Below are 20,450 nucleotides of genomic sequence, written 5' to 3'. Positions count from 1 at the left end.
GTGGAGGGCACTGGAAGGAAAACTAGATGAAAGGAACTTTTGTGCAATAGTTTGGTCTCTGTGCCAGGATAATATAGCGAATTCCAGAACTGTGCATGGGGGTAATAAACCTTAACCCGTTATTTTGCCAAGCTCCTGGGCATAAAATCCACTGTTCTTAATGGGGGTAGGAGTCAGCAATTATTAAATTAAAAAATCTTCAGGGAAGTAGCTGCAAGTGGTCCGCAAAGGTTTCTTTGTGTTCACATTGGTACAGGAATGAGGCATAAAGCAGAAATGCAGGGGAGGGGCTCTGAATTTAAATCAGTTTTAGAGAGAAATGTGTTCAAACACAGTGAGACTCGATGTACGGAAGAAATAACAAGTGATCCCCAGCTCCTTCCCCCACGCTTCAGGTGGGGATTAGCTGCCAACAGCTGCGGCTGCTGCTCTGAGGGGAGCGGTATAAGCTATTTGCCTGTGGATGCAGCCCACCAGCTGCTTCTCCTGGGGCAGATGGTGAGTTGCTGGGCAGGGATGCTGCACCGGCTGGGGTCTGAAATATGAACAGGGGTCTAAGGAACCGGCCTCCAGTGGGGGGTCGAGGATGCTGAGGCAGTGGAATCTCAGCATCACAGTCATGAAGAGTCAAAGCTGCTTGGGGGTGAGGATGGGGGGCAATGGCCCAACTGGATTTTTTGTGCATCCCTTTAACTACTTGCCCACAACAACCTGGCAGCCCCCAGCTTTCTCTCTGCACTACGATCATGTGCTCTGTGGAAAGGGGCTTCTAGGAATCGGTATTTCCAGAGTCATAAAGGAGAAGGAAAAGTTAATGCCTTAGAAAACTCTGTGTGTGTGTTAGATGGATGGGAGGGTGTCTAGAAACCACTCTGGTATAGTCTCTTTTCTCTGATTTCCTTAAGAAAATCTGAAGCAGGGAGCAAAAACAGTTACCCTCTCTGAGGCTTGAACTCAAGACCTTCAAATTATGAGACTGACACGCTGCCAACTGCACTAAGAAGGCTTGGAAAAACCTTTGGCTCAGTGCATATATGACCCTCCTACAGCAGGGAAGCTGCCAGGGGTGTGCTGGAAGAGGCAGGGAGATCTGCTGCCTAGAGACCTGTCCTGGCAGCTTTCTCAGCACCAAACAAATCAACTCCCCCTGCCACTGAACAAATCCACCTGGGACTAAGAGCAGCACTGGGGGGCTTTCTTTTTGCCACTTCTGCTGGGGTGGGCAGGCATCCTGGAGGCCTTTCTGGAAAAGAATTGGGAACTGAGTTGGGAAAACCAGTTTGAAAACAACAATCTCAGGGTTACATTCATTTATTTATAATATTAAATAATCCTTCGATTTGAGTGTCACAATCTATACACTTGCTTCAGCCTGATAGTTTCCCAAAGGGAAAACGTAACTTCTTCTTTGAGTGATTGTTCATGTCTATTCCACAATAGGTGGGCGTGCTCGCCATGTGCACCGGTGTCGGAAGTTTTTCCCCTAGCAGTACCCGTAGGGGAGCACCCCAGTGACCCCTGGAGTGGCACCTCCATGGCGCGGTATAAGGGGCGCTGCATGCTCCCCCCACCCTCAGTTCCTTCTTGCCGCCAGTGAAGCTGCTTTGGAACTGCTCTGCTCCAGCTTTGCTACAGCCCATCCCCAGAACGCTTGTTCATTCAGTGTATGGTACCTGTAGTTAGTAGTTGATTAGTTAAGTTTAGTTTAGTTAGTGCACCTGGGCCGCGGCATGCCCCACGCCCCGGGTTTTAAGTTGTGCGACACTTGTAGGCGACTGATGCCAGTGAGTGATCCTCACACAGACTGTTTACGCTGTTTGGGGAAAACCCATCTCAGCAATCACTGCAAGATTTGCAAGTTGTCTAAGCCTCGGACAAAGAGAGAGAGAAACATTAGGTTCCGGGCCATCCTAATGGAGTCGGCGTTGACCTCGACTCCGGCACGCCACTCCGAGTCGGCCCTGGGTACCACCTTGTCGGTACGCAGTGACCCACCAGCTCCATCTACCAGTTGGCACCGCTCCCCATCCATGGGACACGCCAAGAAGGCTAAGAAGACGCCTTCTTTGTCACGGCACCAGAGCAAGACTGGGGGAGAGGCTAGACCCATGCTGGGCACTCCTCGGTCCCCATTGGCCTCTCGGCCTCCGACTCAGGTTGAGCGGAGTAGCCCGGCCCGTTCAGAGCAGCCTTCCCCAGATGTCCATATGCCCTCCACGCCAGAGGCCCTGCAAGTGGCTCAAGACGTTATGGCCATGCCAGTACCAGGAGCACTGCCAATGTTGGCCCCGCAGTCCAGAGGCAAGCCGCCACTGGGATCTCCCCAGTCGCCCCTGACTCAGTAATGGTCTGGTTGAGGGAATGTTCCTGATGCTGTTTGCCGCTTAGCAACCGTCCCGTGCATAGTCCACGCAGGTCGCCGTCGACACCCACCAGGTTGTCTGGCTGGGTTCCGTCTGACAGAGGCTCCAGGCACTGCTCCACCTTGAGGAGCAGATACCGACAGGACCGAGGCAGATGACGCCAAAGGTCCTTGTGTCATCAGGGCTACTGTAGCCAGTCATGACATGAATGTTGATGCTGTTCTCGTTCATCATCTCGCTCCAGGACCCCACCCCGGCACCGCTCCCGTAGCCCTGGGCATTGATTGCCGTCGCTTCGCCGTCGTGGAGCAGCTGCTATCGACGTTACCGTTCCTCCACGTTGGGGTTGTGGTCTCGTGGTCAGCACTGCTCCCAGCGTCGCCCTCCTCCCAGTCCAGGGACAGTGGCAGGTCCTATGTCAGCCCAGCCTCCCTCCGTAGTCGTCCATCGATGGGTCAGGCCAGCCAAGCCGAACAGCCTGCTCCGCCGGTGCCACAGCAGGTGCAGTGGCACTGGGCCTCCTGGCTGGCACAGTGGTACCAGTGGGCACCATGGCCCCCGACGCAGCCCCTGGTGGGGGCTCGCTCGGTGGAGGGAGCTTCTGAATGGCTGTCGGCCTCCCTCTCTTGGCCTCAGAGGAAGGAGTCGGTAGGAGGCATGTCTTCGGCACCATGCCCAGAGAGTGACTAGGGGGTGGATCCTCTGGTACTGGTGGACATGCAAAGTACCGCGCCTGTCTCCTCACCCTGACCTGATGAGGCAATTACGGCCCCTCTTCCCTCTGTCCCACAGGAGGACTCTAAAGCCCACCAGGAACTATTGAAAAGGATGGCATCAAACCTCAACCTTCAGGCAGAGGAGGTGGAGGAGCCCTCAGACTCCCTCTTTAACGTCCTGTCTGCCTTGGTACTGGGCAGGGTGGCCTTGCCACTCCACAAAGGGGTGGTGAAAATTTCAAATGCCTTATGGCAAACCCTGGTCTCACTGCCCCCCATCTCTAAGAGAGCAGAACACAAGTATTTTGTGCCACCAAAATATGAAATATGTATCACCCATGGGTGGGGCTGAAATTTTGTATCTGACATTGTAGCTCCACTGTTATTTTATTGAATTGCATTAAAACAGCAAGTCAAGAAAGTCTCCTAAGGGCCAGGCTCTCTGCCATGGAAACAGCTGCCACTGCTCTCCAGAAGTCTGTGCATTCCACACAGCAAAGTACAAACCTGCTCTGAACTGAAGGGTTATCAGACAGTGACAGGGTTGGTAACACAAACAGTTCAGATTATATACCCTGCTAGGTCCCTTTATTTTAATCATTAACCCAGGACATGCCAGACAACTGTTAACCATGGTGTCATCTTCATCTTAAAATACCTCTCAGTACATTTAAAAGAGGAAGTGAAACCCCCTCCCACAAATGGCTCCCTCTTATGGAGTTGTACCACACCTGCCCCTGGACACTGGTTTCATACTGTCAAATATTTTTCTCTTCAAACCCATCCTTATCCCAATCTATGCACCAACCTCCACATTTCAGAGTTTAGAATTTACTCTCATCACCCTAGTATGGTACTTTCTGTGTGAATTAGGCAAAGCAAGTTGCGGAAGCTACATGGGTAGTGAAAACCAATGCTCCAGGTGAGGCCTGAACTCAACCCCAGCAGTGTCCCCCCGACATTAACCAGTTGCACCACTGCAGGTGCTTCTCAGGGTATGTCTACACTACGAAATTAGGTCGAATTAATAGAAGCCGGTTTTATAGAAATCGGTTGTATACAGCCGATTGTGTGTGTCCCCACATAAAATGCTCTAAGTGCTCTAGTCGGCGGACCGCGTCCACAGTACCGAGGCTAGCGTCGACTTCCGGAGCATTGCACTATGGGTAGCTATCCCACAGTTCCCGCAGTCTCCGCCGCCCATTGGAATTCTGGGTTGAGATCCCAATGCCCGAATGATGCAAAACAGTGTCGCGGGGGGTTCTGGGTACATGTCGTCAGGCCCCTCCCCCTCCGTCAGAGCAACGGCAGACAATAGATTCGCGCCTTTTAACCTGGGTTACCTGTGCAGACAACATACCACGGCAAGCATGGAGCCCGCTCAGCTCAGCTCACCGTCACCATATGTCATCTGGGTGCCGGCAGACGTGGGACTGCATTGCTACACAGCAGCAGCAGCTAACTGCCTTTTGGCGGTAGACGGTGCAGCATGACTGGTAGCCTTCATCGGCGATCTGGGTGCTGGCAGCTGTGGGGCTGGCAGCCGTAGGGCTGCATTGCACCAGCCCTTGCCTTTTGCCTTTTGGCAGTAGATGGTTTATTACGACTGGTAACCGTCCTCGTCGTACAGCAGTGGCTGGAACTCCGTATGTCCCCCAGTCCCCCATCCCCCCAGTCATATTCTGCTGCCTTCACAATGACGATGATGGCTATCAGTCGTAGTATGCCATTTTCTGCCAAGCGCCCTGTTGGATCATTGCACATTAGCAGAGTCTTCCCTGAGCAGCAGATCGTGCAATAGGCCTGAAGGCCATCGTCATCATAACTGCCAAGCGCCCAGTATTTGCTGCCAAGCACCCAGAAGATGCCGAGAGCTATCAGTCATGCTGCACCGTCGTTTTAAGATGTAAAAAATAGATTTGTTCTGTATTGATTTGCTTCCCCCCTCCCTCCGTCAAATCAACGGCCTGCTAAACCCAGGCTTTTAAGTTCAATCTTTGGGGGGGGACCATTCTGTGTGACAGTTGTTTGTGTTTCTCCCTGATGCACAGCCACCTTTGTTGATTTTAATTCCCTGTACCTGTACGCCATGTCGTCACTCGCCTCAGATATCCATCACTATCCATCAGATACTAGTTTCGCGCCTTTTTTCAGACCAGATGCCATAGCTAGCACTGGGATCATGGAGCCCGCTCAGATCACCGTGGCAATTATGAGCACTATGAACACCACGCGCATTGTCCTGGAGTATATGCAGAGCCAGGACATGCCAAAGCAAAACCAGGACCAGCCGAGGAGGCGATTGCAGCGCGGCCACGAGAGTGATGAGGAAATGGACATGGACATAGACCTCTCACAAGGCACAGGCCCCAGCAATTTGGAAATCATGGTGTTCCTGGGGCAGGTTGATGCCGTGGAACGCCGATTCTGGGCCCGGGAAACAAGCACAGACTGGTGGGACCGCATCGTGCTGCAGGTGTGGGATGATTCCCAGTGGCTGCGAAACTTTCGCATGCGTAAGGGCACTTTCATGGAACTTTGTGACTTGCTTTCCCCTGCCCTGAAGCGCCAGAATACCAGGATGAGAGCAGCCCTCACAGTTGAGAAGCGAGTGGCGATAGCCCTGTGGAAGCTTGCAACGCCAGACAGCTACCGGTCAGTCGGGAATCAATTTGGAGTGGGCAAATATACTGTGGGGGACGCTGTGATCCAAGTTGCCAGGGCAATGAGAGACCTGGTGATATCAAGGGTAGTGTCTCTGGGAAACGTGCAGGCCATAGTGGATGGCTTTGCTGCAATGGGATTCCCAAACTGTGGTGGGGCCATAGACGGAACCCATATCCCTATCTTGGCACCGGAGCACCAAGCCACCGAGTACATAAACCGCAAGGGGTACTTTTCAATGCTGCTGCAAGCCCTGGTGGATCACAAGGGACGTTTCACCAACATCAACGTGGGCTGGCCGGGAAGGGTACATGATGCTCGCGTCTTCAGGCACTCTGCTCTGTTTCGAAAGCTGGAGGAAGGGACTTTCTTCCCGGACCAGAAATTAACCGTTGGGGATGTTGAAATGCCTATCGTGATCCTTGGGGACCCAGCCTACCCCTTAATGCCATGGCTCATGAAGCCATACACAGGCAGCCTGGACAGTAGTCAGGACCTGTTCAACTACAGGCTGAGCAAGTGCCGAATGGTGGTGGAATGTGCATTTGGGCATTTAAAAGCGCGCTGGCGCAGCTTACTGACTCGCTCAGACCTTAGCGAAAAGAATATCCCCATTGTTATTGCTGCTTGCTGTGCGCTCCACAATATCTGTGAGAGTAAAGGGGAGACATTTATGGTGGGGTGGGAGGTTGAGGCAAACCGCCTGGCCGCTGATTACGCGCAGCCAGACACCAGGGCGGTTAGAGGAGCACAGCATTGCGCGGTGCGCATCAGAGAAGCTTTGAAAATGAGTTTTGTGACTGGCCAGGCTACGGTGTGAAACTTCTGTTTGTTTCTCCTTGAAGAACCCTCCGCCCGTCCCCCCCCCACCTGGTTAACTCTACTTCCCTGTAAACCAACCACCCCACCCTCCCCTACCTTCCCCCCTTCGAGCACCACTTGCAGAGGCAATAAAGTCATTGTTACTTCACATTCATGCATTCTTTATTAAATCATCACACAACTAGGGGGATAATTGCAAAGGTAGCCCGGGATGGGTGGGGGAGGAGGGAAGGAAAAGGACACACTGCAGTTTAAAACTTTAACTCTTATTGAAGACAAGCCTTCTGATGCTAGGGCAATCATCTGGGGTGGAGTGACTGGGTGGCCGGAGGCCCCCCCACCGTGTTCTTGGGCGTCTGGGTGAGGAGGCTATGGAACTTGGGGAGGAGGGCTGTTGGTTACACAGGGGCTGTAGCGGCGGTCTCTGCTCCTGCTGCCTTTCCTGCAGCTCAACCATATGCTGGAGCATATCAGTTTGATGCTCCAGCAGCCGGAGCATCGACTCTTGCCTTCTGTCTGCAAGCTGACGCCACCTATCATCTTCAGCCCGCAACTTGCTCTGTCCATCCCGTGATTCAGCACGCCACCTCTCCTCTCGTTCATATTGGGCTTTTCTATAATCAGTCATTGACTGCCTCCACGCATTCTGCTGTGCTCTGTCAGCGTGGGAGGACATCTGTAGTTCTGTAAACATGTCATCACGTGTCCTTCGCTTTCTCCTTCTAATCTTCACTAGCCTCTGTGAAGAAGAAACATTTGCAGCTGGTGGAGGAGAAGGGAGAGGTGGTTAAAAAAGACACATTTTAGAGAACAATAGGTACACTCTTTTACGTTAAATTTTGCTGTTCACATTACACAGCACATGTGCTTTCGTTACAAGGTCGCATTTTTCCTCTTATATTGAGGGCCTGCCGGTTTGGTGTGAGAGATCACTCACGCAGTGCCAGGCCACAGATTTCAGCTTGCAGGCAGCCATGGTAAGACACAGTCTTTTGGCTTTTTTAACCTTCTTAACATGTGGGAATGGTTTCAAACAGTAGTGCTCTCATTTCCCATACCAAGCACCCGTTGGGTTGGCCATTTAAAATGGGTTTGCAATGTAAAAGGAGGGGCTGCGGTTTCAGGGTTAACATGCAGCACAAACCCAACTAATTCCCCTCCCCCACACCCAATTCTCTGGGATGATCACTTCACCCCTCCCCCCACCGCGTGGCTAACAGCGGGGAATATTTCTGTTCAGCAGAGCAGGAACGGGCACCTCTGAGTGTCCCCTTAATAAAATTGCCCCATTTCAACCAGGTGAACGTGAATGATATCACTCTCCTGAGGATAACAAAGAGCGATCAGGAATGGATGTTGTCTGCATGCCAGCAAACACCGGGACCATACGCTGCCATGCCAAAGCATTGATTATGCAATGATTCCAGACTACGTGCTACTGGCCTGGCATGGTAAAGTGTCCTACCATGGCGGACAGGATAAGGCAGCCCTCCCCAGAAACCTTTTGCAAAGGCTTTGGGAGTACATGAAGGAGAGCTTCCTGGAGATGTCCCTGGAGGATTTCTGCTCCATCCCCATACACGTTAACAGACTTTTCCAGTAGCTGTACTGGCCGCGATTGCCAGGGCAAATTAATCATTAATCATTAAACACGCTTGCTTTTAAACCATGTGTAATATTTACAAAGGTACACTCACCAGAGGTCCCCTGTGTGCCCTCAGGGTCTTCGGTGAGTTCGGGGGTTACTGGTTCCAGGTCCAGGGTGACAAACATATCCTGGCTGTTGGGGAAACAGGTTTCTCCGCTTCCTTGCGGCTGTGAGCTATCTCCTCCATCCTCCTCTTCCGAACCCTCTTCCCTGTGTGTTTCTCCAGTGAGGGAGTCATAGCACATGGTTGGGGTAGTGGTGGCTGCACCCCCTAGAATGGCATGCAGCTCCGCGTAGAAGTGGCATGTTTGTGGCTCAGCCCCGGACCTTCCGTTTGCTTCTCTGGCTTTGTGGTAGGATTGCCTTAGCTCCTTAATTTTCACGCAGCACTGCTGTGCGTCCCTGTTATGGCCTCTTTCCTTCATGGCCTTGGAGACCTTTTCTAATATTTTGCCATTTCGTTTACTGCTTCGGAGTTCGGCCAGCACTGATTCATCTCCCCATATGGCGAGCAGATCCCGTACCTCCCGTTCTGTCCACACTGGAGCTCTTTTGCGATCCTGGGACTCCATCATGGTTACCTGTGCTGATGAGCTCTGCGTGGTCACCTGTGCTCTCCACGCTGAGCAAACAGGAAATGAAATTCAAATGTTCACGGGGCTTTTCCAGTCTACCTGGCCAGTGCATCTGAGTTGAGAGTGCTGTCCAGAGCGGTCACAATGAAGCACTGTGGGATAGCTCCCGGAGGCCAATAACGTCGAATTCCGTCCACACTACCCCAATTCCGACCCCCTAAGGCCGATTTTATCGCTAATCCCCTCGTCGGAGGTGGAGTACAGAAACCGGTTTAAAGGGCCCTTTAAGTCGAAAGAAAGGGCTTCGTCGTGTGAACGTGTCCAGGCTTAATTCGATTTAACGTGGCTAAAGTCGACCTAAACTTGTAGTGTAGACCAGGCCTCAGACAAAGTTGGGAAGCAGGCAGTTATCAGTCTCTGTGGTTCACACCTTTGCCTGGTAATTGAAAGGGTGATGGTTCAAACCTAACTAAAGATGCAGCTTTTCAGCGATAAGAACAGGAGTACTTGTGGCACCTTAGAGACTAACAAATTTATTAGAGCATAAGCTTTCGTGGGCTACAACCCACTTCTTCGGATGCAGACTAACACGGCTGCTACTCTGAAACTTTTCAGCGATGAGACTCCAGTACATTTTAACAGGAAGAAAATCTCCCTATTCTGGTCTAGCCCCATTTGACTACTTCTGCCCATCTTATTTCTCCCCCCTCAGTTTCTTTCCTTCCCCATTGGGGCCATGCAGAGAGGAGCCCCAGTCAGTCTCTGTCACAGAAAGTCTGTATCCCATAAAGGGAGGGAGGGGTCGCTCTAAAACATTGATAATGGGTGGGGGAGGGGTGTGCATGGTTATGGGGATATAGGATGGAAAACTAACAGTGGGGCCCAGAGAGATTCCCCCAGATTGGGGAGATCCCCTGCTGCCCACCGTCAGCCAGCTGTTGGAAGAACAACTTGGGATTGCTTGGGGAAGCCACCTTTAAAAACACAAGTGTAACATGCTAATTACATTTAAATAAGATCAAAGCCTCCTCAAACCCAGTGTCACAATCACAGGACTTTGTCCTGATGTTTTGTTTGCCAGCCGCAGCCACAAAATAAGTCAAATTACAGTTCCAGTTCAGAGTAATGCACACAGAAGAATCCGGAGGCTTTTAATTCCTTAGGTTCTGCCATCCTATGCTGTGGCCATTTCATTTCATTTCATTTCATTTCTATTTATCATTGTGCAAAGCAACGTTAGGTCCTTGGGAGAGACCGGAGCAGAGGCTGCATTCATTTAACCTGCCAAAAAAACAGATTCTTGTCCATGGGATCACTGTAGGGGGGCTGGGTCCCACTGTGACTTTTCTGACTCTGTGACAGGCCAGGCTGCAATAACTGGGGCATCTGAGCACCCAGGGCCTTCTCTGGAGCTGCCATTCCCCTTCCCCTTCTATGGTCTCATCTGTCATTGACTCCAGCCTTTTTTCTATCCATCGTCAGCACCATCCCAAGCAAGCTGCACTCACCTCAAAAAGACAGTGTCCCCTGTTGAGTGTAAATCACTGACCTCTCTCCTCTCTGAGCACTGACTGCCCCTCTGTTTCCTTGCCTCTCAGTCTGTGCAGATGGGACCTTTCCCTTCCGTACCCTTCTCCTTCCTCATCCACCATCGGCCCAAGCAGCACAGCCGGTGGGAATCTTAAAAGTACAGAGGTGATTTAGGAGCAGAAACCCCCACAGACCATCCATGCAATTGGCACTTGCCCCTCACTGACCAGGATTGAAGCTCATGCACGGAGACTGCTGGCTCGTCTGGGTGTGAGCAAAGCAGCAGGGTGAAAAGAAAATTTGGAAATGCTGGGGATTGAACCCAGGACCTCATACATGCAAAGCATGTGCTCTACCACTGAGCTACATCCCCAGATAGGCTTCAGAGTAGTAGCTGTGTTAGTCTGTATCCATAAAAAGAACAGGTACTCCTGTTCTATTTCCAGATGGGCTGTGTGTGCTAATGGTTACATTCAGAGCCCTCCTGGTTCCAGCACATCCAGTGGCCTAAAAGTAGCATGGGGGAAACATTCCCTACTGTGAGGGCCAAACCTGCTGTCCTGGAGGTTGGTGGTTCTTAGGGGTCACTTGCAGCAGAGCCAGATTCTATGTGTGGGGCAGAGAGAGTGCGTGCCCTGGACTCAGGGTGCAGAACTACACTCAGCCCTCCCCCCTGCATTGGGTGGGGGGTGCTGCAATCCCCTGCTGCAAGGTAATGGTGGGGGGTGCTGTGAGCTACTCAACACCTGACCCTGGTGGCAGAAGTGGTGTGGGAAGCTCCAGGCAGGGCCAGCTCTAACTTTTTTGCCGCACCAGGCAAAAAAGAAGAGTGCTACCCCGCCGTACCCCCTCCGGGAGCGCAGCCAAAATCCCTGCCCCCCCTGCACCACACAACCCGAAGCCCCGCCCCCAGCACCGTGCCGCCCGAAGCCCCACCCCCTCCAAGCGCTGCACCGCGCCAGCCCCCAGATCCCAAAGACCCCACCCCCGAGCACCACGCCACCCAAAGCCCTGCCCCCCAAGCACCACGCCGCCCAAAGCCCCCGCCCCCCCTCCGAGCACCGCGCCGCCCAAAGCCCCATCCCCCCTCCGAGCACCACACCGCCGAATCAAAATAAATAAATAAATAAAAAATCGAGCCCCGCCCTGCCCCAAGGTGCCGCCCCAAGCACGTGCTTGGTTGGCTGGTGCCTGGAGCCGGCCCTGGCTCCAGGTGTTTCTAGGATCTGCTATTTCCACCTGCCTGTAAAGTCCAGCTTTCCCCAGCACAATCACTGCAGTGCAATTGGGTCACTGTTTCCATGGCTGTACAGTAAAGAATCACTCCCAGTTTCCCTTCTATCTGCAGCAGGATTAGCCTGTGTCAGTGGTTAATGAAGTGGACCTAGTTGTAGATTGTTATTCATTCCCCAATTTAACAATTCAGACAGTCCCTTTCCTACTCAAATCCCCAGCATCTCAGTGATCCCAGTAGCAGGGGTTGGGTTTTCCCTGAGGCCCTGAGATTTTCGGGGTCCTTTCTTCCCTCAACCTGGAGTGAGCTCAGCTTTTCCCCCATCCCACACATTCCATGAAATAACAGCAGCAGCATAAAGAAAGAGGGGAGGGAACATCTCACTGCCAGGGCTGGATGTGCCCAGGGCCCCCTCCTTGTCCATTGTTTCCATGGAATTTGGCACCCTGCTTTGCACAAGGGACAGAGAAAGATCTTGCTGTTCTTGTGTCTGTGCAAAGAAAATTGTGTTTCTGTATGAAAGAGAGGCGGGAAATGGCCCCATGGTGGGACAATATCCTCAGGATTAAGAGCAAATGACTCAGACTGAGAACTGATGTAACTCCACTCATCTCGGATTTAACAAATTGTCTTCCATGGAGACACTGGGAACTTATGACATTGATCCAGATTCTGGGGGTTTGGGCTGCTTTAACTCTTGGTAAGAACGTGAACTTGATTCCAAGAAGGGAGAGAGGAGAAGCCTGAAGCTGACTTTCGTCCCAGGCTGGGGTCTCCTGGACAGTGGGAAACATCCTTTGCTGCTACCAGGGGACAGCAGGCTACTGGTGACATACCAGGGTTGGGATGAGAGCGGAATGTTGCATGGACTTTACCATACAGGCCCCATCCTGCTTCTCAGAGCCCACAGGACAGAATCTAGAGATGGGCAAGTCATTTCTCAGAAGAGCTGCTAGGACTTCTTCCTGCCAACTATTCACACCTCCTGCTCCCCCCCTCAAATGTTTCTGCTCCAAAGGCTCCTGAATGCTGAGAATGGGGAGGGGGTCACTCCACCATCTGAAATGAAAGGGGTGCTCCTGGATGGGAAGGAAAGAACAGAAAGTGGCGAGAGAGAGAGAAACAGAAAAACAACAACCTCTTCTCTCTCCCTTTCCCCTCCCATCAAGAACTGTGATGAATGGGGAAACTCCCCTCCCCAGGAACAATGAAGAAAACAGAAAGAGATTCACCACAAACTGAACAGTGACAGACTTGGTTGCATCATGTTGCAGTGAGATAAAGGAGCTGGAATTGTGGGACACCGGAGTTCTGCTCCCAGGGATTTGAAACACTTGCAGCATTGAAAGCGAGCTCCAGGCTGATCACCAGGTGAGTCTGAATTAGCATGAAACTTCCAAGTGTGTCAGAAAGTCAGCCTTGGGCGGGAGAATCAAACTCTGGTCTCCTGTAGCACAAGCAGGGATACTCACCCCTATCTTATCAAGCAGGTAGCTGCCTTTCAACAGACACCTAGGAGAGGGGGTGCTGGGGGCTCTGCAGTTTTCACAGTGGGGAGGAGGGCCAGACTAGTGGGGCTGTCTCTGGACTCACCAGTGGCTCTAGGTCACATGTTGGGGGGCAGGTGTCAGTAGGGGCTACAGGATGTGAGGCTGGTTAAAATTAAACTGCACAAAATACCTCCCCCTTTGTTCCAGCTAAAGGCCCTACTTTGGCCTCTCCCCATTTCATGAAAATCTCCATCTCTACCCCGCCTCTCAGAAACCCCCTCTCTCCCATGGGTATTTTCATGGTTTCTTCCTTTTTTCATGGTCTCATACAAATATTTTTGCCGTGAAAATGATCAAGTACATTTAAAATGAGAAAAACAATTAAACAACACATCTGTTCAGGGGGCCTGGGGCAAAGCAATTTCAGGGGTCCCTTCCATAAAAAAAAGTTGCAATACTATAGAATACTATATTCTCGGATTGCCCCACTTCCCCCCCCCCCCCTCCCGCCCCCGGGCGGCCCTGTCTGTATCTCCTTCACCAGACATAGTGTTGTTAGGGTCCTTCATTTTCAGGTTTTATTTTATTTATTTTTTCTCAGAAATGGATCAGTGTTTATTACCACCACCACAAAAACTGGTGAAAATCAGTGCAAAAGACTATTAATCATGTTTCTGGGTAAATATTGGGGTTTATTTTGGTGGACGGAAAGACGGGGGGGGGGGGGAGTATTCAGTAGATTCATGCTTTGAATTCCGTTCATCAATGTGGTTTGCTGCAGAACTAAAACAGAATTCAAAACAAAATTAGTTTAAGAAAGCAATATCTCTCTAATCCCCAAATAAAACTTTTCAGTTGAATAAACAGGTTACTGTTGCAGACTTAGAACTATTAGCCTATAAATATTTACATTTAATAACTGGGCCACACCATTTGCAATGCATACACTCAACTTCATCCTTTTCTCCTGGTTTTGTTTATTTAAAACTTTCAAATACTTCCTTCACAGGACCTAACCAGATCAGCCACACCATCACCGGTTCATTCACCTGCACATCCACCAATGTAATATACGCCATCATATGCCAGCAATGCCCCTCTGCTATGTATATTGGCGAAACTGGACAGTCCCTACGTAAAAGGATAAATGGACACAAATCAGATATTAGGAATGGCAATATACAAAAACCTGTAGGAGAACACTTCAACCTCCCTGGACACACAATAGCAGATTTAAAGGTAGCCATCCTGCAACAAAAAAACTTCAGGACCAGACTTCAAAGAGAAACTGCTGAGCTTCAGTTCATCTGCAAATTTGACACCATCAGCTCAGGATTAAACAAAGACTGTGATGGCTAACCAACTACAAAAGCAGTTTCTCTTCCCTTGGTGTTCACACCTCAAATGCTAGAAGAGGGCCTCATCCTCCCTGATTGAACAAACCTCGTTATCTCCAGCCTGACTCACTCTTGCTTGCATATTTATACCTGCCTCTGGAAATTTCCACTACATGCATCCGAAGAAGTGGGTATTCACCCACGAAAGCTCTTGCTCCAATATGTCTGTTAGTCTATAAGGTGCCACAGGACTCTTTGCTGCTTTTACAAATACTTCCTTGAGTTCTGAAAAGTATTCTGAGACAGATTTTCATTTTCTTCCCATTTTAGAGTGTCAAATCTTTAGACTGTTATCTGCTAACAGCTTGAAATGTGCACGTGATGGGTGTGAGATTCATCAGTACAGTCAGATGCATGCACACATCAGAGCTTGCGTGCGTGCCTGTTTGTTTATTGTGTGTATCTTCTAGACTAATACATAGTCTTACTTCAACCGGCAGCTCTGTGTATACACACAGACACATGTATTATCATAATACATATATCTCATACAATGTATTGTTATTTTCTACGTAATTAAATGATACAAAAGTAGGGTAAAAATCGGAAAAAAATGAATACTACTTTTTGTCAAACCTGGGAATTTTTCATTTTTCATTTTTCAATTTTTTTTAATGGGTTTAAATTGCAAATGAAGAGGCTTAGATATTGTGTCTGAATTTTCCTAGTCCAGGTGATCAGAGTCACCCCTACATTCACTTCAGCTCAAACCCCAGACTTGCACCAAGCACTTATCGGGGATGTGGAGCAGAACTAAACTTCATTGACAGCAGCGAGGGAGGAAGGTTGCGACTGAGCTGTCTGGGGAATATTTAAATCTTTTTTTTTCTTTTCTTTTTTTTTGAAAATTAAATCAATACAGCTTCCACTCCTCAGTCTCTCCCAAGGAAATAACATTTCTGTGCAAAGTACCCAAAACTTTTAACAATAAGAAGTGAAATGAAAAAGCCATACGATGGCACCAGAACCTAAGGATTGAGAAGCCATGTGATTATTGAATGTGCATTGATGCTGAAAAGGGATGCATTTTGTCTTTGGCTCCCCTTCACCCCGTGTTGAGCACTAAAGCCCACTCTTCTCCCAGAGAACTAAAACCCAGGAGTCCTGACTCTTAGCCCCCCTGCTCTAACCCACTAGACCCCACTCCCAGTGACAAAGAAGGAGCTGAGAAACACCTGTGCTGTCCCCTTACTTCCCTGCCTGTGCTGCACTTGAAACCCAATGTGGTTTCCTTGGGCAGTTTTGAATCTTGCTCCCAGGAAGGGTGTAATTTTAGGTACAAGTTCCAAACAGTAGAATGAACCAACCAGAAGGGGCAGCAGGTATCGGTGTAGTAGCCATTGAAATAATCACGGCAACATACTTCAGGGAAACATTTATTAATGAAGTGTCAGTGAAAGGTCAGAATCTGATAGTGTCAGTGTCACACTAGAGGGTGCTGTGATGGTTTTAAATTTGTCATCCAAACCTAGGTAACACCTAGCACATATTTCAACCTCTTCTTCTCTTACGGTTGCTCATTATTAGTGAAGGGGAGAGAGAGGAATAGAAACAGAGGGTATAACAAAAATGTCAGCGCTGGGGACACAAATACTAAAGTTTAGAACCCCAGGTCATTTGCTTTTCTTTCATTATAATTAAGGCTACGTTTTCATCACGGGTATTTTTAGTAAAAGTCACGGACAGGTCATGGGCAGTAAAAAAAAAAAAAATTCATGGCCCGTGACCTGTCCATGACTTTTATTAAAAATACCAAAGAATAAAACTTGAGGGGGGGGGCTTCCCAGGGGCACCATGGGTGCTGGGGGAGGGTGGGCTGGCTGCTTGGGGGGGGGGGCGGCGTGTGGCCTGGGACCCTCTGCTGGTGCTAGGGGAGGGGGGGTTTGGTGAGGCAAGCAGGCTTCGTACATGGCTCCACACCTCCCCCTTCCCCCCCAACAGCAGCAAAGATTGGGTGTGGGAGGGGGGAGGGACAGGGTGAGGCAGGCTCTGTGCAGCGCTTACTTGGGGGGCTCCCCAGAAGAGGCAACTGCAATCTCAGTAGAACCATGTCTTGAGTTGCTTTCTTTCTACATCCCATTCTAAAGAAAAACTTGTAAGAGTCAGTGAGCTAGTTTTCCTTCCCTTCCCTTTTCCAAAAGTCACTGAAGAGTCTTGCATGGTGAGGGAGCAGCAGGGAAAACACCAGCATTAAAACTGGGCAGAGATTCCTAATTAACATTCACATTTCCAAACTGCTGCTAAAATCCACATGCATGCTCAGATTGGCTTGAGAATGGCTCCGCCAGTTCGGCAACCAGCACAGGGTTAATGGGGAAATAATTTGTTTAGGGACAATAAAACAATGCTATTGAGTGATCTGTGTTCAAAAACATACCTGCGCTGAGAGACACTGGATGCATTAGTTACATAGCTCAGCTGGTAGAGAGGAAGACTGTAGGATCTATGTCTATGGCCAGTGACACATAAGGGAGAACATCAGAGAGGCCACACCAGGTCCGACCAAAGGTCCATCTAGCCCAGTATCCTGTCTTCTGACAGTGGCCAATGCCAGGTGCCCCAGACAGAATGAACAGAACAGGTAAACATCAAGTGCTCCATCTCCTCTTGCCCATTCCCAGATTCTGGCAAACAGAGGCTAGGGACACCATCCCTTCCCATCCTGGCTAATAGCCATTGATGGACCTATCCTCCATGAATTTATCTATTTATGTTTTGAACCCTTTTATACTCTTGGCCTTCGCAACATCTTCTGGCAAAAAGTTCCACAGGTTGATTGTGCGTTGTGTGAAGAAATACTTCCTTTTGTTTGTTTTAAATCTGCTGCTTATTAATTTCATTTGGTGACTCCTAGTTCTTGTGTTATGTGAAGGGGTAAATAACACTTCCTTATTTACTTTCTTCACACCCATCATGATTTTATAGACCTCTATCATATCCCCCCTTAGTCATCTCTCTTCCAAGCTGAAAAGTCCCAATCTTATTAATCTCTCCTCATACGGAAGCCATTCCATATCCTTAATCATTTTTGTTGCTCTTTTCTGTACCTTTTCTAATTCCAATATATCTTTTTTGAAATGGGGCGACCACATCTGCACGCAGTATTCAAGATGTGGACATACCATGGATTTATACAGAGGCAATATGATATTTTCTGTCTTCTTATCTATCCCTTTCCTAATGATTCCCAACATTCTGTTTGCTTTTTGACTGCCACTGCACGTTGAGTGGATGTTTTCAGAGAACTATCCACAGTGACTGCAAGATCTCTCTCTTGAGTGGTCTCAGCTAATTTAGACCTCATCATTTTATAGGTATAGTTGGGATTATGTTTTCCAATGTGCATTACTTTGCATTTATCCACACTGAATTGAGCGGCAACACCATTACATCTTCAGGCACTAAAGTTTGCAGGCACTATCCACATACACCCCCACACAGCTGCTTACCCCATCCTCTCAAGTTTGGGGATCCTGGCTGCATTTGGGGGGTGGAAGATCCTTGAACTGAGGCATCCTGGGCATAGCTTGGGGGATCTGTGCTTTGCTCCACACTGGGGATATTTGCACACAGCTGATTCGGAATCTTCCCACAGGTGATGCAGTGAGAGGATCTGGAAGTTGGGAACTGCTCTGCCCACTTATTTCTCCTTCTGCCCCTTTCAGTCTCTCTCTCCCTCTCAGGTTGGGAGACGCTGGTCACTTTCCTGTTCCCAGCCAGTGGTGTTCGCTCTCCCCTAGCTAGATCGGCTTCTGAACGTGCTAACCAGGTGCCAGAGCGTGTGTGTGTGTCAGTAAATACAGCGGCTCTGACCAGTCACAGACGCATGGGTGGTGAGCAGAGACGGGAGCTGGCTGCAGCCGGAGAAAGTCCTGCCCTGCCCCAGTGATCGCTGCTGCAGCCCGGGTTGGTGTTTGCAGGACACACACAGGAAGGGGCTGGAGCAGCAGGGAGGAGCGAGGCAGGAACCGGGGAGAACAAAGAACCGAGACCAGGTACTGTTACAAGCCGCTGCTTTGCCTCCATTGTGACCTGGAAGCCCTGCAGCAGCAGTTGATTCCCCAGCTGGGGAAAGACCAGCATTAAAGCTTCTTGTGTGTCCAGCTGAAGTGGGGGAAGTTTCTCCAGCTGGAGCTAGCCCATAGGGCAACTCTGGGCTCTGCGGACACCAAGCCTGAGCCGGAAACTCCAGGTAATTGAGAGAGACCCCGGGGAGAAAGAACTGGTCACGGGCAGGAAAGTGACTCTGTGCAGAGAAGGTCCTGCGATCTTGCAGCTTCTGCACATCTGCTGCCTTGGCGCTAATGAACTTGCGGGAAGGGGGTGGGGGTCTTAGCTGCAAAGGAAACTTCCACCGTCAGTCTGCCTTCAAGCTCCGGCCAGGATCTGCCCCAGAGAGGCGAAATGTGGGGAAAGAAATCGGGCCCCAGTGGGGGGGGGGTGTTCCCCTTTGTGTGTCTGGAGGTGTCAGGGAGGGGAAAGACAGTGTGACAGGCTGGAGATTTAACTACCTCTGTGCAGGCAGGGCATCCCTGCAGGGGAAAGAACAGGACCCTCTCCTCTCAAACATCCATAAAAGTCTCTCTAGTTCTTCCTCCTTTTCTCCCCAATTATTAACCAATCCCAGCTGCTGATGCCTACACCCAGGGCCGGCTCTAGGGTTTTTGCCACCCCAAGCAAAAAAAATGTTGGCGGCCCCCTCCCCCCCTTTTTTTGGCTTTTACACATGTTTGCACATTGGGGGAAATAATCTCAGAATATAATCACACATCAGCATGTTTAGTTGACTCTGTTGCTGCAAATTTCAGAGCAGAAATTCCAAGGAAAATCTTGAGCTCCTCTTTGAGCTGAAATAAAACAGTGCAATTAGTCAAACTGATCTTGGGAGTTGCATGCAGGCTGATACGAACATCTGGTACATCAAAACTGTTAAAACTCAGTGATCTTTCACTTGTTAAAGAACATGTGTCGCTTACTCTGAAGAAAAAAAAATAGGAAAAAGGCTCATAGAAAATTAAATTGCTCCAGGAAAAAAAAAATCCAACTCCCCCAAGGAACAGGAAGTGAGATACTTTATTACTATACATTGATCTGTCAATGCCACTCACGGAAAGTCTGAGCAATCAAGCTGCAGCAAACATATGATGGTTACAGATATCTAACCAATGTTGAAATTAGTGGAGTTGAAAAGTTCAGCAGCGAGTGGCTGCAGGGACGGCTGCCCCACCTCTTTCTGCTGTCAGCATATGAGAGGAGGCCAGGCTGGGAAACAAGGCTGAAATTGACCATATGCCAAGAAGGAGAGTTGAGCAAGGAAAACCCACAGTAACGTTCAACCTTAAACCGCAAAGGAAAAGAAGGAAAAAGGCAAGGAGGGGGGAGAAGAGGAAGGCGAAGGGGTGGCTGACTGTGCTGCTGAGCTGGGAGCGTGTGTGTACACACACACATAATCCAGGTCCAGCCTCTGCTAGAGCCTGTCCAAAAAGGCTCTGCGGAGGAGCAGAGCAGCAGCTAGGGCCACCGGGGAAAGCTCTGGGGGAAGCAGAGAGAAGCAAGGGCAGCCAGCAGCAGCCCGGCTCCATGGAAGGGAGCACATCAGCTGGGGAAGAGGAGAGCGGGGGTGGGGAGAGCGCCGCGCTCCCTTTGCAAGCTCCTAGCGGTTTCAGATCCTCCTTGTGCTCCAGTTCGCCCGGGGTGGGGGACAAAGCCCCGCAGCAGGATCCCGGAGCAGCATCCTCCTGCAGCCGGGTGGGGAAGAGCCAGTGGGAGATTAACAACGCGCGTGTCCGAGTCCGAGGCAGGAGGAGGCGACATCGCCCGGCCGCCGCATGGTATTTACTGTCCACAGGCTGGAGCGCAGCCCTGGAGCCTACAGCAGCTGGTCTCGGAGGAGCGGGACCTGGTGATCGAAGTTTCCGGCCGGTGGATCCGAGCCCACAAGTCGGTGCTGGCGGCCAAGTCCACGGACATCCTGCGGGTGAAGGGGTGAGCTACTGGGGACTGCGCCTGCT

General features: G+C 50.2%; 1 protein-coding gene and 2 non-coding genes across 3 annotated transcripts in view; 1 reads left to right on the top strand and 2 right to left on the bottom strand.

Moving 5' to 3' along the window:
- LOC135889533 (zinc finger protein 883-like) overlaps window positions 1–20,428 on the top strand; it is a 30,290-nt gene extending 9,862 nt beyond the window's left edge. The window contains exons 3-5 of the mRNA XM_065417395.1: window positions 2,608–3,011; window positions 3,156–3,269; window positions 20,288–20,428. Coding sequence (XP_065273467.1) covers window positions 2,608–3,011; window positions 3,156–3,269; window positions 20,288–20,428 — 659 coding nt within the window. The remainder of the gene's footprint in view (window positions 1–2,607; window positions 3,012–3,155; window positions 3,270–20,287) is intronic.
- On the bottom strand, window positions 934–1,006 carry TRNAM-CAU (transfer RNA methionine (anticodon CAU)). Its single transcript has one exon. It is a non-coding gene; the product is annotated as a tRNA-Met (tRNA).
- On the bottom strand, window positions 10,620–10,691 carry TRNAA-UGC (transfer RNA alanine (anticodon UGC)). The gene has a single exon. It is a non-coding gene; the product is annotated as a tRNA-Ala (tRNA).
- Window positions 20,429–20,450: the final 22 nt, after the last annotated feature.

The sequence above is a fragment of the Emys orbicularis genome, chromosome 15, assembly GCF_028017835.1.
Source record: "Emys orbicularis isolate rEmyOrb1 chromosome 15, rEmyOrb1.hap1, whole genome shotgun sequence".
Classification (NCBI taxonomy): domain Eukaryota; kingdom Metazoa; phylum Chordata; order Testudines; family Emydidae; genus Emys; species Emys orbicularis.
Note: the sequence above shows the minus strand (reverse complement) of the source record. Positions and strands in the feature narration are given on the sequence as shown.